General features: G+C 33.4%; 1 protein-coding gene across 1 annotated transcript; it reads left to right on the top strand.

The window, feature by feature from the left end:
• Nucleotides 1-5,978: 5,978 nt before the first annotated feature.
• LOC132311498 (ankyrin repeat-containing protein P16F5.05c) lies at nucleotides 5,979-15,386 on the top strand. Its single transcript, XM_059809411.1, has 6 exons — nucleotides 5,979-6,099; nucleotides 10,621-10,708; nucleotides 12,692-12,756; nucleotides 14,783-14,851; nucleotides 14,927-14,976; nucleotides 15,078-15,386. Exons 1-6 carry the CDS (start codon nucleotides 6,025-6,027, stop codon nucleotides 15,187-15,189), a joined length of 459 nt encoding a protein of 152 aa, XP_059665394.1. The 5' UTR covers nucleotides 5,979-6,024; the 3' UTR covers nucleotides 15,190-15,386.
• The last annotated feature ends 1,860 nt before the right edge of the window (nucleotides 15,387-17,246 follow it).

Raw genomic sequence — 17,246 nt, 5'->3', positions numbered from 1 at the left:
GGGTGGGATTGATGGTCTCTACACCTGTTCTGCTTATGGTTCTTTCACTTACGTTGTTATATTTTATTTGACAAATAACACATAGACCCACTTTTATCTATGTGTACAGTGCATTTTTATTTATTTATTTTTCTTTTTTCATTGCAAGAAACACATGTACATGCATTAGAGAACATCACAATCGTTCATGTTGTGTGTATGTAAGTGCGCTTCTCCAACGCGTTGAAATATGAATGACTTGTAATGGAATGGCGCACCACGTAAATTGAATGTCTTCTCCACTAAGGGACAAAGACAGCAGCTAAGGCCCACAAGTGATGTTCTATTTTTTCAGCATGATATTCCATAATCAAATGTGTTAAATATTATTTCTACAACGTGCCACGGGAACCTTAACTTTAATTTAGTTCTTGTAAAAAGTAACCACCCTTTATTTTTAAATAATTACAATGATATCTTATAACAAATCATAGAAAAAGAAGATAACGTGTAAAGTAAAAGAAAAAAAAGTAAATTTGGCATCCATATAGTTCATTAATCTCACTTGGTCAACAACTCGGAATTAACCAACACCTAATCCTCATTATATAAGATTTAAATGTCTAATCTGAGTTGTTATTTTGCAAATTGACTTGGATGGGAAGTGATAAAAAGTGCTCTCTTTTTCCCTGTTCTGCGAGCTCTTGATTGGTGATTATGAATAGGATTATGATTGAATTTGAACTTTGATTTTTTGAGCTTGATAATCAAAATTAGCAATGACAAGGGTCACCTCTTAAACCCGTCCTATTATTTATTTTTTACCATATTTGATTTGAGGCCCTTTGCATCATACTTCAGACGAGTTCGCTCACCCCAATGTCCATATTTTAAAGGTTCGTTTGGTTAGATATAATTAATAAGAAAGGAAAAGAATCGAAAAATATTTAAAATTTTTGTGGTTTTGTTTAGGATGAAACAGAACTGGATTCCCGCAAATAGCTAATTTTCTCTAAAATAATTCTGGTATAAAACACGCGAAAAATTTTAATTCCCAAGGAACTTGTTAGGTTATATTTTAAACTTCTATTATAACCATAATTATCAGTTGTATTCCTTTATCTTTTTCTCCCTTTTTGAAAGAGATTTTTTTTTTCCAAACCTAAATGAACTCATGAAATTGGGGAGATCTTATTTTTAACATTTTTTTTATATCTATTTTTATCGCTTTATTCTTCTTTTTTTTTTTCCCTTTTTTTTTTTTTTTTTTTTTTTTTTCCCTTTCAAATACGTATATACATATAAAATATTATGGTGGGTATTTTTTAACTGCATTATATTAATTTATAATATATATATATATATATATATATATATATATATATATATATATCAACTAGGTTTTAAAATTTGGATAATACAGTTATTATAAGTTTTAGGGAATTTATACGTTTCTTAAAAAGAATAATACAAAATATTCTTATATAATTCTATTGATTTTAGTTATGCTAATATAAACAAACATATAGTGGAATAATCCTAATCTTATTCGATCTCATAAAGCCCTTACAATTATTATATAAATTGTAATGTCCAAATCATATATATATATATTTTTTAATAACAAAATTCAGGTGACTTGGTGTCTCGTACAAATTCAGAATATTATTATCAACAACAAATTTTGATGCATGAATTAATTTTACTCAAATTTATTTGTATTTTTAGTATTTAAAATTATGAGGACAAATTTGACAAGTACAATCATTTTATTTTCTCTTTCATTCTATCAAAACCAATAACATAATATTTTTTCACAACTTTCTTGAAAAAATTTCATGCTAACCAAATGCGCCATGGAAACTTAATTTTCTTTTCTTTTATTTTACTTTCGACCATCTATTTCCATCCAACCAAACAGACCCTAAGAGAAAAATCATTTAAATTTGAATACATTTAAGATAAATTTTATAATTTTTTTTTTTTTTTTAATATAGTCAAATATTTAACACTTAATAATAACAAAAATATTGTTAAAATTTAAAATTAGCATAAGAAATAAGAGAAAAATAAAAATATACTTAATAAAATAATATTTATTTATGTATTTATTATTCCCTCCTTCCCAAAGAGAATGTCTATTTTTCCTTTTTGGGTTGTTCTAAAATAATTGTCCACTTTTCTTTTTCAAACAATATATTTTATATCTTTCCATATATGTTCCTGAAGTTTAAAATTTCAAACTTGAATATTCAAAACTTAAAAGGGCAAGTTTGTAGCTGTTCAGGGGATAATACATGGCTCACATGTCCCCTAAAAAATTTATACTTCCCAAAAAAAGACATTCTTTTTGGGACCGAAGAAATATTAATCAAGGCGGGTTTAGGGCTTTGTGAGTTTTAAATTCTTTTTTCAAATTTACCTCTAACTTGATTAGGATGATCTTAAATACGTCCCAATAGGTGCGAGATCTAACATAACAGGTTAAATTGACTTCCCTAACCAAACTGTACCCGAACACAAGGAGAGGGTGCAAGGCTCTAACACGAACTCCTGAACACAGAAAAAGAGTGCAAGGCTCCAACACAACTCCCGAACACATAAAGCACCTCAATCACTCATACAACAATGCTATTTGCATCTTTATGTGTGTGGGGTGAAAAGATTTGGTCTGGGTTACAGATCGACTAGCCTAAATCAATCTGCTGTAGCCCAGCCTTCAACGTCTATTATTAGTTCTGTGTACTTGTTGGCTAATAGAGCATAGGAGATTGCACCTAAAACGACGTCTCGAGCAGGGCCGAGATTCCCGAAATACAAAGCGCCGATTCGATACTCCCAAATGCTACACTACTTTAGGCACTGTTGGTCCCATATGGGAAAGGGAATATTGAAGACATATATAACCTCTTGTATTATATTCAAATATACGTTTTTATGATTGTTAGTCCAAGTCTTTTTAACCATTGCCCCGGTTTTGTTGGTTTTTTGAGAAGATGGAGGAGAGGAAAAAATAGGGGCAAAGTTTGTACTTCTTAATTTTTCTAATGTCTTAAAGAATCGAATAGCTCGACTCAATTAAACATTGTTGATTGATTATTTAGTTGATTTCATCAACATATTTTAGGTCACTCATTGTGTACATTTTGAATGTTAAAATATCTGGAGGTCTAAGTTATTTAAGTGCACTACAGGAACATATATGGAAAGATATAAAATATATTGTTTGAAAAAGAAAAGTGGACAATTATTTTAGAACAACCCAAAAAGGAAAAATAGACATTCTCTTTGGGAAGGAGGGAATAATAAATACATAAATAACTTGAATATTCAAAACTTAAAAGGGCAAGTTTGTAGCTGTTCAGGGGATAATACATGGCTCACATGTCCCCTAAAAAATTTATACTTCCCAAAAAAAGACATTCTTTTTGGGACCGAAGAAATATTAATCAAGGCGGGTTTAGGGCTTTGTGAGTTTTAAATTCTTTTTTCAAATTTACCTCTAACTTGATTAGGATGATCTTAAATACGTCCCAATAGGTGCGAGATCTAACATAACAGGTTAAATTGACTTCCCTAACCAAACTGTACCCGAACACAAGGAGAGGGTGCAAGGCTCTAACACGAACTCCTGAACACAGAAAAAGAGTGCAAGGCTCCAACACAACTCCCGAACACATAAAGCACCTCAATCACTCATACAACAATGCTATTTGCATCTTTATGTGTGTGGGGTGAAAAGATTTGGTCTGGGTTACAGATCGACTAGCCCAAATCAATCTGCTGTAGCCCAGCCTTCAACGTCTATTATTAGTTCTGTGTACTTGTTGGCTAATAGAGCATAGGAGATTGCACCTAAAACGACGTCTCGAGCAGGGCCGAGATTCCCGAAATACAAAGCGCCGATTCGATACTCCCAAATGCTACATTACTTTAGGCACTGTTGGTCCCATATGGGAAAGGGAATATTGAAGACATATATAACCTCTTGTATTATATTCAAATATACGTTTTTATGATTGTTAGTCCAAGTCTTTTTAACCATTGCCCCGGTTTTGTTGGTTTTTTGAGAAGATGGAGGAGAGGAAAAAATAGGGGCAAAGTTTGTACTTCTTAATTTTTCTAATGTCTTAAAGAATCGAATAGCTCGACTCAATTAAACATTGTTGATTGATTATTTAGTTGATTTCATCAACATATTTTAGGTCACTCATTGTGTACATTTTGAATGTTAAAATATCTGGAGGTCTAAGTTATTTAAGTGCACTATTTAGTGTACGTAAAATTTTAACAAAGTATAAGAGATTACTCGAGAGGATAGAAAATTTTCATCTTTGACCAAGAATTTAATTTAATCTCTGATTGTTCTTAAATTTAAGGAGGTGTTTTTTTGATACTCTAATCTTTGAAATTGACAATAAGGTATTTGTTTTGTTTTGTTTTGTTTTTTTTTTTTTTTTTTTTTTTTTTTTTTGTGATAAAAACTTAAATTCTATACTAAACGTCTTAGATTACATTAAGCAGTTGAATTTGTAGTATTGAAAATTTGAGGGTAAATTTGAAAGTTGGATTGAGTTTTGAATCATCTCTGCATTCGACAATCAGCATAAATTTGAGGCATCTGGACTCTGGAGAACTTAGTATCAAAGAGTTGAATGAACTTGGCTATTTTCTGCAACTTTGAACTAAGCTTTTCTTCAATTTAGATTTTGTAACTAGAGATTATGTGTGCATTTGTTATTAGACCATATCACCGGTCACTAGGAATAGGTTACACACTTACCGGTGAGTAGACAAGTATTGGTCATATATATATATATATATATATATATTTTTGGTGTGTGATAGTCAAAAATATTTATTAAGTAAAATATTTGATTAAAACCTAACAATAAAGAAAAAAAAAAATTCAGGAACTTTGCCAAACACCTAAAAAAACAAAAAAAGAAAAGAAAAAACCTTCTACATCAAATGGAGTCCAAGTTTTACATATGGTAGAAAGTGATGACTACTCTTTATTTATAATTAATTATAACCATATGTCGTTACAAATAATAGAAAAAGAAAAAGAGTTGAAAAAAAGTAAATGTGGCATCAATATTCATTAATCATCTCAATTGGTCAACAACTTGGAATTAATCAATACCTAACCCTCAGTGCATGGGATTTGAATTGTTAATGTGCAAAAGTCTATAACAAAACAAAAGAGATAACGATGACTTGGATTGGAAGTCATAAAAAGTTCAAACTCACTTTTTCTGTTCTATGACCTCTCATAGAACATAGAATGTTGACAAAAGACCAACGTTAGATTATTTATATTGATAAAATGTTTGAATCTGAAAAATTACTCTTTTGTCCATAGTATGTTGACCAGTTCGACTTTTGCATCCTACTTCTGTTTTTTAATCCAAAATAGAAGCAACATTGATAACGTAAAATTTGTTGTAAGATTTTTAAAAGTAAAAATATAAAATATGTTTGGTAAAAAAATGTTAGAAGTTTGAAAAATAAAATGGCTAGCTAAAAATGTTATTTAAAATTTTTTTTTTTTTTTTCAATTGTTACAAGATTTTTGGAAATAAAAACATGAAAATATGTTTGGTAAAAAAAAGTTAGAAGTTTGAAAAATAAAATTCTTAGTTAAAAAGTCATTTAAAAGTTTTTTTTTTTAATTTTAATTATTACGTGCGGAAACAACCAGAAATACCAATTTGGTGTTGTCAATTTTGGTTTCTTTTTCAGAAATGTTTCGGTTTTATTCAAACCGTAACAAATATTACCAAACACACTTCCACAATGTTTGAAACAAAAAATACAAAACAAAAACGATTGTCAAACAGGCCTTAAAAAACAAGCTCAGAGTTTTAATCAAGCCCACTCCGAATTGTGCACGAATAACTTGGTTCAATTAGGTTGGAAAATATTTGGTCTGGGCTGGGCTTCAAACCACCCAAATTAACGAGCAGCCCAGCCCAACCTAGCTTTCCTGAAAAGCATATTCTTAGTCAGTTGAGCGGTGTCTCTCTCTTCTCGACGCAACAAATGGGGGCGGAGGCTAATAGAGCAGAGGAGACTGCAACTATAACGACGCCGGAGAACGTTGAGGCCTTGCTTGAGGTACAATTACACGTTATTGTCGATTAGGGTTTTGTTTCAATTACATGATATATTCATATGTCTATATGATTCTATGAATGACTAAGCCCGTATGGATGGTTAAGCTCACATGGTAGATTCTAAAGGTTTTCTTGGCTTTCTCACTTATACACATCTAAGATGGTAGATGGATTTGGTTATTGTGTTCGATTGTATGTATTTAGCTTCCCTTTGAAGCCTCACAAATACAAAATTTTCTATTGGCATGTATGGTGGGACTTAAAAACTATGTGGTGGAACTTGGGAGATCTGCACGGAGTGTGAGAGATAAGAGAATAGAAAATTTTCATCTTTGAACGAGAACTTAAAGTTCAATCCACTAGCTAGTCATAGTGTGAAGGTGATTCAGCTCTGATTGTGCTGAAATTCAAGGTGTTTTATAACGCTCTAAGCTTTAAAATACAACTGAAATTCTGTATTGAATTTTTTTAATGGGGAAGTCTATATTACTTTGAGCAGTTGAATTTGTAGAATGAAAATTTAAGGATAAACTTGGTAGTTGGATTATGTTTGAAACCATCTTTGCATCCAGTATTCAGTGCCCAGTCAAGTTTCTCTTAAAATTATCAGCCCTTACAAGCTTGTTCGGGTTTAAAGTTTATTTCTACTTCAACCCTTTGGATAGGGGTTCGAGGACTAGTAGAGATTTTGGAGAAGTTTCTCTTAAAATTTAAACATTTCTTATAAATGCAACTGTCTATTAAAGTGGTAACTATTAAACAAGCGCAAAATTCTTTTAGTTCTAAACACTTAAAGCTCGTTTTGTGTTGTTGTAGCTTATAACAAACTTTTTATTTATTTATTTATTTTTATGTAGAGCTGTCTTAGAAGTGCTGCCTGAATACAAAGATCCCAATGAAAATCAATAATTCAATCACACACAAACACAAGATATACATGGTTCACCCAAATTCAGGGCTACGTCCATGGATGAGAAGAGATTCCACTATGATTCGTAGAGATATTACAACAATAGAGTAACAACACCATGTACATGCCTTTTTACCATGTACCACTCCACGAGCCTAATCCCTCGCTTTAGGTGAATTCTTTTGTTTTGGTTGAGATATTCCCGAATTCTCTTTTTCTTTTTTGCAGCCCATATGATTCTATGAATGACTAAGCCCATATGGATGGTTAAGCCCACATGTTAGATTCTAAAGGTTTGTAAAGTTTTCTTTTGTTTTTCATATAGGTGAATTCAAGTAGAATGATTAGTTCAAATGGAAATGACAATCAAATTTAAAAAGAAAAATAATAATCAATTTTGGAAAGGGAAAATGGAAGGTTTATTTATTCTTAAAAGAGTCAGGACAGTGAAAGTTGGGTAACCAGAAGAGGTTTTTATTTTCTTTTATATAAATTTCTTTATTTTCAAGTATTTTTAACTTCGAATTTTCTTGATTCCCATCCAGATAAGAAGTCTCAGAACTTGGGCTATTTTGATAGCATGTTTCTTTAAAGTGAAAGTGGAATTTGTCCGTTGTTTTTTCCTTTCCATTCAGTCGGATCTCTTCTGTTTCATCGATTTTGTCCGAATCCTCACTTTTTTCCTGCAGAAAGGGAAGGAGAAGGATATTCTTTGGTGGATTCCTCTTGTTCCTGTTTACTTCCCTTTGTTTTGGAATCTGTTTCTATTGAGTTTGATTCACATTTTCAAGAAAGTTACACAATCAAATGGCGATTGAAGAATAAAGATGGATTTGAAAGGGATGTCTGCAAGAACCTTCATATGATCAATCACACATTAGGTAGTTTGCATATAATGTAGGTTGTTTACTGGCCAGAATAGTTCACCTTCCTTGGACCTAGTTAATTATGAATGAAGAATTGAACAAATGTGAGTTAGACAGGATTTGATAAAAAATGATAAAAAAAAAAAAACAAAAAACAACTCATCGATCAAACTAAGGTTCTAGATTATTTTTATTTTTATTTTTTTTATTTTTTTAAATTTTAAATCTATTTATGACTTGATTTGTCGAAGCTGGTCTAGAAAGTCTCTATCAACTGAACCAAAGTTTCTACTGTTCTGACTGCAATCGATCAAAGAAGTCATTGGTTGATTGATAGTTGTAAAGTTTTGAGAATTGCACGTTGTCATTTTATCTTTTTGAATTTTAACGTGTTAAACTTGATCATAACTCAGAAAATCATAATAACATGCATTTAGTTTAGAGGAGAACATTTTAAGGAGAGAACTGGGAAGAAATTCTTCAAAAAAAGATTAAACTGGTTTTGATTCTCACATGGTTAGGGAATAAATGAAAAACCATACGCAGCTTTGCAATTGAAGTCAAGCAATGATCTCACTAGTATATGCTGTGATTATCAACCATGACAATCATCTCTTCATTGTATCTTCGATGACAGACTGCTTGTAATCCATGAAGTGTTTTTATAAGGGGTGATCCATTCTGACGGGTAGGTTCCTACTATCATTGTGGAAGAAGAAGGATTGCAGGGAGTGGGTCGTTGGTAGGAACAACAACTGGGCTTAAATTGGCTAGTGACAATTAGTAACAAGTCTGTCATCAGAGGTAAATCAAAATCTGGTGATTTGTAGGCATTGGAAGATATCATGTATTTTACTCTTAAATTGGAGTCCTTAACCGGAAGTTTTATTTTACTCTTTCTTTGCATAATTGACTGGTAGGCATTGGAAGAGGTTCAGTGATTTTTTCATAGTTGGGGGTTTCCATGTAGAGAATGCGTGTTCTTGTTTGTGATGTGGTTTATCATTTGCTGTGGGTGCATTGTTACAACTTGGAATCATATAAAATTGAAGGAAATCAGATTAGATATATCTACCCCCTGGGTTAGTCTGTGATTTCATGCTTTAAACTGGAACCTTTCTTTCAAAATATACCACAATCCAAAATGGGGTGGTTTGATCAGGCCATTTTAATTCAAGACAATTGGGAATTGCTAAACCGTCAAGTTGTTGGATATATCCATATGTGGTTGGATGATATCATGTATCACCATGTTGCGAAATTGCCAAATAAGAAAGATACTAACATATACTGTCATTTGAAAAAATTGAATGAACTTAGTGAAAGAAAGGAAGTTGAGATTACAACTATCCTAATGTGAAAGCTTGTGAACTACAAGTACAAGGAGGAAACTCCTATTGCTGAAGACTTGAATTAAATGCAAAGCATTGTATGAAAACCCTTCTCAATGAAAATGCTGGTTGATAATAAGTTGCAGGCTTTGTTGCTTCTTAGCACCTAGATGGATGGTTAGAAGATATTGAAGGTGTTACCGTGCAACCAGTTTCTGATGGGGTTGTAACCATGAGTCTGTGATGAGTAGTTTATGAGATTGAATGAGCAACAAGAGAGTCCTTGGGGTTTATCTTCTTGGTCAGAGGCACATGTTACTGAGGTTTTGGGGTAGAAGCAAGTGTAGGTCTCCATGCAGTAAATGGAGTGGTAATTTAGACAATATAAGAAAGAAATTCAGTAAGTGAAAATAAGTGTGGCAAAAAGAAAAAAGGTGACAAAAAGAATGAGGATAAAGAAACAATTGCAACTGCTAAGGGGACATTCATGTTGTATGCGATGATAATGTGGTTAATCTCATGTGCTAGGAGCCTAGGAGACAAACTGGGTGTGTAGCATCCATTCATGTCAATCCTAGGGAGACTTCTAATCTATAAATTTGGTGATATCACTGTACTCAAGATGTCATATGTTGATGTGTTGAAGCTCATAGGCATTGGAGATGTTGCTAGGAAACCAATATTAGCTGCAAGTTGATGTGCAAGCATGTGGAGACATGTTGCAATGTTCACTCAATTTAGTTCCTGCAAGATCAGGAGGACTATAGCGGTCACTTTGGTGATGTGCAGGAAGGTTGTTAAGGCTCCATGGTGGCCAGAGGAAGGGAGTGTTGCACTCTTTGCATAACACGGGCAAAGGTTACTAAAGGTTTGGTTAGATTGATAATTGATTCACATGGGTTGGTCATTAACGTGTGTTAAGATCCTAACACATTACTTTGTATTGGCCTTAGTCTTCATTCCTAGCCAATTTAGTGAAAAACAGGCCAAATTATCCATGTTATGCCCTCTTCCCCCCACCCCAAGTTCCGAGTTATGTGAAATTGAGTCTCATAAGTTGTCTGGCTTACTAATCTGAAACTTGGTTCTAATAATACACAGATCTGAAAGGAAGGGACTTAATCCCCCTTTCAGGATAGAAAAAATAGAAAAACAACTATAGATATGTAAAAAGTGATAAATAACAATGAACAGTAAATAGTTATTGATCTATGAGAGATGTTTGGCTCATTTTAGTTTTGCTTTATTTGTCTTACCACAACGTTTGTTGGTTATATGCTTGCTACAACTTATCATCGGTTTTAAAGTTATTCGACTATAGTTCTCTGGTATGATAAAACCAGTAGCATTTGTTGGCTGCTAATCAATCATGCATTCTGACAGTTAGATAACTTTTATTTTATTTTCTTCAACAGGCTGCAAGATATGATGATATTGATGATATTAAAAACTTAGCTTCTGCTGGCGTTTCTCTTAATTCCAGGGATTCACAGGGTCGAACAGGTGATAATTATAACAAACATGTTTTATTTAACATTTTACATTATTCTATTGATGATGATCCCTTACATATATGGTTTTGTTAAAACTCTTTTGGGAATCTTGCCTTTATTAAGGATCCAAGATTCATTAGTCTTGAAAAATCGGCTTTATCTAAACAAAAAACAAACAGCAAACGAAACCTTTTCCCAACTATTTGGGTCGGCTACATGAATCCTAATTTTCCATTCCACTCTAATAAGGTCATAACCTCAATCAAACCACATGTCCCTCCTTGCTAATTCTACCCGCATTAACTTTGGTCTTCCCCTTCCCCTAGCATTATCCTCGATATGGACCATGTCACATTTCCTAATCAAACAACGGAATAAATAATTTTGCCAAAATATAATAAAGCATGATAAATTAATGTCCTACGTAAGACTACCTTGGAATGGCAAGGCTTTCATTAGGAATTTTCCTTTAACCTAGGTTCTGATACCTATGAAAACATCATTTTACTAACCTTCTTGCTTTAATTTTATGAGTCCTATAATTTTTATTTTTTTTCCTACTCGTAATTAGTCAAGTTTAGGTAGTGATACTCACCAGTCATCACCCTTTGGTATCTCTTGACTTTTGATTTTCCCTACATCCTTGTTTATATTCTTTATTGTACTAGAGTTACGTTTCATATATTTAGTTTTGATCCATCTCAACTTAAAACCTCGCGGTTTTAGAGTCTCTATAGAAATTTCTAATCTAACATTTATCACTGCTTTACCTGTATACGCAATTTTAAATTTTCGTTTTGTGTGTTTGTGAAGCAAAAAGAGTTGCATCATTAAGTTGAAATATGACTGCACAATTATGAAGAAAAAAAAGAAAAGAATAGAAAAAGAAACTTGACAGCACTCATTCATTTATCTTTTTTGATGTTGGCTGAAATTTGAATAATGTGTCTTGAGTTCAAGGCTCCAAGTCATTGATATTAACATTGTGCATTAATGGACTAAATTTAAGTGAGGGAAGAAGAAGAATGTTCTTGATCGTGGCTAATTCTCTGGTTGGAACATATTTCGTTCTTAGAATGCGAATTTGAGGATTGGGGTGAGAGTGTTTTTGTGAGTTGATCTCATTTGTACATTCTGTACACACACACACACACATATATATATATATTATTTTATATGCAATCTATTTCTCTAATAAGGGGGTCATATATTTTATAAACCTGGGATATAGATTCTTATATCCTTATGCCAGGTTCTTTGTGGCCTTCTTCTTGAATCCCAAGCACATTCCTCTTGAAGCATATGGGTTCTTACTTTCTCCTTTGGTTGCCATAGCATAGACTAGACCAGTTAACTAATATCGGTTCCAGATGTTTGCAACTGGATTCATTTCCTTGCATATTTTTTCTGTCTTTAACACTCGTTCATCTCGAGGTTCACTTTTAGCTACAATCAATTAAAATGACATACTTCTAGCTACCTTGGGTAGCCTTAGGATCTCCATATGCACATCCTGTAGAATTTCTCCAATTTCTCCATCAATTTTAGTGTCATCTTAGTCTTCTCCGCTCGTGAAGCTTGCATGTGGCTTTTGTTACTCTTGACTAATTTGGTATCTTTTCATGAGTTGTTTTTTCCCTTTTCATGTTAGTTCAATTGGGGAATCTTTACTTATTTATTTGATAGGTAAATTTCTTAGAGATGTATCACCCCTATTAAGTGCCTAGCCTGGCCTAAGGGATTTATACATTATCCTATTATTAAAATTTAGTGTTATTTACCACCGGGCCACTAGCTCCGATGGTATGACCTCCCCAAAGGGGAGGTTGAGGGTTTGAGCTCTGCTAGGGGCATGTTTTGTGTGTGTGTTTGCTTTAAATTCCAAAAAAAAAAAAAAAAAAAAAAAAAAAATTAGTGTTGTTTATGTTTTCTACTTAATTTTTGCATAGTTTCATTTGTATTTGACTTAGGTTTCGCTAATATATGATTGCAGCACTACATATGGCTTCAGCTAATGGGCATCTTGACATTGTGAACTATCTTATCAGTAATACAGTGGTAAGGAAACTGTCTCAGATGAACTATTAAACATTTGTTTTATGCAATTAAGTTGCTAAACAGTTTCCTTTTGATCAATTGCTGTGCATTGTGTATTTTCATTGAAGGCATGTCATAGATCTAATTTTCACATTTAGCTGTCCTTTGGCTACCATTTCTAAAGTATGAGGTTTATATGATATTTGAAGTAAGTCATTATAGTGGACTGCAACCTCCTACTGATGCCGGAGATTTCCATGTTCTATTCCCCCTCTATTCAGGGTGGGCTCCTAAGCTGCATCATGGTTCCTAAATCTTGCAGTATCTGTCATGCTGCTCAGTAAAATTTGTTTCCGCACACAAGAATTTTTTTATTTAGTAGATTATGAATTATTAAATAAGGATGCTACGTTGGATGGTTGGAGTACCTAGAAGAGAGGAGATTGATAATGAATGTGTGAGGGGAACACTAGGTGTAGTGCCTAAAAATGATAAAATTAGAGAAAGTTGACATAGGTTGTAGAGGAGTGCTTGCGGCGGTCACTCTAGCGACTGTCGCAACACAGTCACACTACGTGTCAGCAGCCTATTGGCTGCTGACTTTTTTCTCTCTCTCTCTCTCTCTCTAGGTAAACGCCTCTTTCTGTCTCCTCTCTTTCTCTCTCTAACCTCTCACTCCAAAGTCCAAACAAATCTCCACCATCCTTCCTTGCCTTGTAAATCTGACCTGAAAGAAGGTCAAAAAATTACAAGAGGAGTTGGAGATGGTGGTGGTCATGGGGGTGCAGATGGTGGTGGTTTTGTTGTGAAAATGGTGGTGGTTCATCTGCCATAAACGATCTGAAGCGGCAGTGACGATCTACGATGGCAATCTGCGGCGGCGGCGATGATCTGCAACGGCAGTGAGGATCTGCGACCTGCAGCGATGGTGAGGTTCTGTGGTGGCCGGCGATGATATATGCATATTGATTTCTGCCAATGAGTCTGATTTTGATTCCGGCGATAAGTCTGATTTTTCTTCCAGCGATAATCTATATGTATTATTGTATTGATTTATGTCAATAAGTCGGATTTTGCTTTGGAGAGAGAAAATCAGAAGCAAGGAGGGTGAAGATTGGTTTGGTTAAGAGAGAGAAAGAGAGAGGAGAGAGAAATTCACTGAAAAAAGGAGGGGAGAGAAATAAATTCAGAGACTTAATTAGAAAATAAAAAGAAAAAGTCAGTGGCTGAGCGGCCTATTAGCTGCTGACACATAGCGACTGTGCTGCGACGGTTGCTAGTGTGACTGCCGCCAGCACTCCCCTAGGTTGTATGGCCTTTTTCAACGTAGACCAAATGATGCACCTGTTAGAAGAGGAAGAGTTGTTTGACTAGAACGTAAGAGACAAAGAGGCCGACCAAAATTTACATTGGATGAGGTAAATTAAAAACGATTTTAAAAAATTAAATTTTAGAGAATCCATGTGGCCGACCCCATCCATATGGGATAAAGGCGAGGATGATTATTATTATTATTATTATTAAGTATTAAAGGAGAATTTAAGGTGACAAATTTAAAGATGACCTTGTTAATGCTGAAAATTCATTATGGTAGGGTTAATATTTAGTGAATTTGTAAACTTGGACTTTGACTGGCGGAAAGTAAGGAGGCTTTTATCGTGTTGACCTTCTCCAGTTGTGTGGTCAATATTATGCCAAATGCTACTTTCTGAACTTGGAGATGTATTCGAAATTTCACAATCTAACCAAAGTAGATGGGTAAGCACAGGAAATGAGGATAATTAACCAGCCTTGTCCACTGTACTGGTGTTGGTATTACATATTTTGTTAATATTTATTCTTAACTTTCAAATACGGTTAAACTTGTTTTCTTTAATAAAATTTTCGAAGTCTGCAAAAGAAAGATTGAATCAGGCTTTCAGTATCCATTCTTGTAGGCGCTGTGATTGCTAAATAATATTCAAGGAAGAATCCATAAGAAGTTAGGTGTTTCTTTGGATACAGGATGTTTATGCTTCTAATATGGAGAGTGTTTCTTTGGAAACAGGAAATTAATGCTTCTAATTTGGAGAATAATACACCGCTACATTGGGCTTGCCTCAATGGGCATATTGAGGTAACAAGTGTGTTTACTTTCGATAATCATTAGTGTGCATATTTCAAGCTTATTAGATCAACTTTGCCTTTTCAGGTGGTTAAGAATTTGATCCTAGCAGGAGCAAATTTATCAGTTTTAAACAGGTGCGTCATTTTCTTACCTAAGGTCATGTTTTCATGATTATTAGACATTTGTATTCGTTTTCCCTTTTCTTTAATTGTGTATGGTATCGGGTGATGTTTAGCCACGAGCGGACTCCAATGGATGAAGCAGTGAGTAGGGGAAAGATGGATGTCATTGATGCAATTAATGCAGCAGTGGCACAGCTTGAGCTAAGCGGCACAAGCGTTTCCTAATTTCCGAACTTCGTAGTGAAGCAAAGTTTAATCATGTTTGTATGTTTCCCCTTCTCGGGTTGCAAGTTTGTGATCTGAAAATTCTGGTGACATCTCAAGTGGAAATCTCTGTTTTTGTTGTGAGAAGCATTGTAATTAGTTTCGGGCACAAACTAAGCAATGCTAATAGAGTAATATACAGATTTATCTCTTTATAACTTTTTGGCGGGCATTCATTACATGTTCTTTGTATCTGTTTAAATTTGGGAGTGAAGATTAGACTGCTAGTATATTTTGGAACTTCTGAGAAGTACTCCAATAAGACATTCATGTGTTATCAAATTTCGGCCTTGAAATTGGAATTGGAGTAATGAAACTATTAAGAATGAGGGTTTAGCCGTGACAATAAAATCGAAATTTTCTCTTGTACACCATCCACATTATGCACGGTGTACACTTTATCACGGTTATTTTGAATTTTTAACAAAGCTGAAATCTCTAATCAAATCACAATGGTGAGATTTCACTATTAAAGTAATGAATTATAAACTATAAAATAGTACTATCATCAGTGATGTGGCGCCTTGCGTGATATTGAAACACCACCTTCGTGTGGATTTTTAGGAAAGTTTTGGATAAATATTAAAATATGATAATCTGAATTTCTTAAAAAAGTTCATTTCTTGCTATCTAAACTCTTCTTAATAACTTAAAAATCATTTAATTAATGTTAAGATATGTAATTTTGATTGCATTTATGTATGCTATATTACAAATAATTTTGACAATAGTACAACAAACAAGGGAAATATTTTTCTCATAACAATTCAGCTCCAATCTTGAAGAAATGGACCAAACTTATGGTTTCTTTGTTACTCTCAACTCTCTATAGGAGTAAAGTGAATGTGTTGTATGCTAAAAACTGATGATATGAAAAATAAGGGAAAAAAAACAAACAATATATAAATACATGCATATGTGTGTATGTATACATGTGCATGTAATCTTGTATACATACATGTATACAATATATTGCAGGGTATTACAGCTAGTAATGCTCATATTAGAGAAAATTATCTAACTGGAATGTTTGTAAAGTAATTGCTGCTTATATTACAAAAAAATGTTCCAACTTGAATGTTTGTTTGAAATTATGTATTGAAATAGTAGTAGGATCATGAATTAAGAATCCTAGAAAGTGTGATTCGTGTAGAGATATAAAACATAGTAACAAAAGTGTATGTGTAATGATATATTGAAATAACTATTACAATAACGTTACGCTCGTAAAAGGAGGTTGCGCCATATAGGCGACACATGAGGTTTATTTGATAAGGTCGTTCAGTGAAGTTTTAAGGATTCTAAAATGCTGTAGGATTTTGTATGGTAGCTTGGTAGGAAAGAATCTAGAGAATTAGAGAAGAGTGGAGAGATTTGTAAATATCTGGAAGAGAATTTTAGAGGGTGAACTAGGAAAGAATCTCAGAGGATGATTATAATGCATTATAGTGGTGGAGATGCCTATATTAAGGCAGTAGTAAGCAATAAGGGAGTATAATGCAAATAGAGATGGTAAACGAGAAGTTCTCATAAGATTCTGTAAAATAAAATTCTATCTAAAATTTTACATGCATTTATTAACATAGTTATTAACATAGTTCTACATGTTCACAACGATGATGAACAATTTGCAAGAAACTAAGAATTAATTTGGTGTGTTAGAATGAAATGATCATTCCACTTATTAATTCATTTTTTCTTATTGGTTTGTTATTTTAAAGTTGGAACGGTGTTCCAATTCATTTCCTTCCTTGCAATGTAGTTGTAATGTTCCTTCCTTTTTTTGAGTTGGGGAATGTTCATTTTATTCCAACCAACAATTAATAAAATAATTTAAATACAAAAAAAAAACCTTTACCTTTTGTTCACACAAACCCGTACGTCCCCTCTGTCACATCATCTATCTCTTTAGTCATACACGCACTATGTAATATGTGATATATATAATATGTCTATAGCTGCAGTCTGTTCCCTCCCTTCGGATTACACACACAAGGATGAGACGAAAACAGTGTAAT

Source organism: Cornus florida, unplaced genomic scaffold (assembly GCF_030987335.1).
Source record: "Cornus florida cultivar Cherokee Brave unplaced genomic scaffold, ASM3098733v1 CherokeeBrave_3.0.0_Hap2_Chr06, whole genome shotgun sequence".
Lineage (NCBI taxonomy): Eukaryota > Viridiplantae > Streptophyta > Magnoliopsida > Cornales > Cornaceae > Cornus > Cornus florida.
Note: the sequence above shows the minus strand (reverse complement) of the source record. Positions and strands in the feature narration are given on the sequence as shown.

Bases quoted from the DNA above. Each gene is read 5' to 3' on its own strand.
- LOC132311498 (XM_059809411.1), top strand. From the start codon at position 6,025: ATGGGGGCGGAGGCTAATAGAGCAGAGGAGACTGCAACTATAACGACG. The intron at 6,100-10,620 runs GTACAATTACAC...TTTCTTCAACAG, and splicing joins ACGTTGAGGCCTTGCTTGAG to GCTGCAAGATATGATGATAT. The intron at 12,757-14,782 runs GTAAGGAAACTG...CTTTGGAAACAG, and splicing joins ATCTTATCAGTAATACAGTG to GAAATTAATGCTTCTAATTT.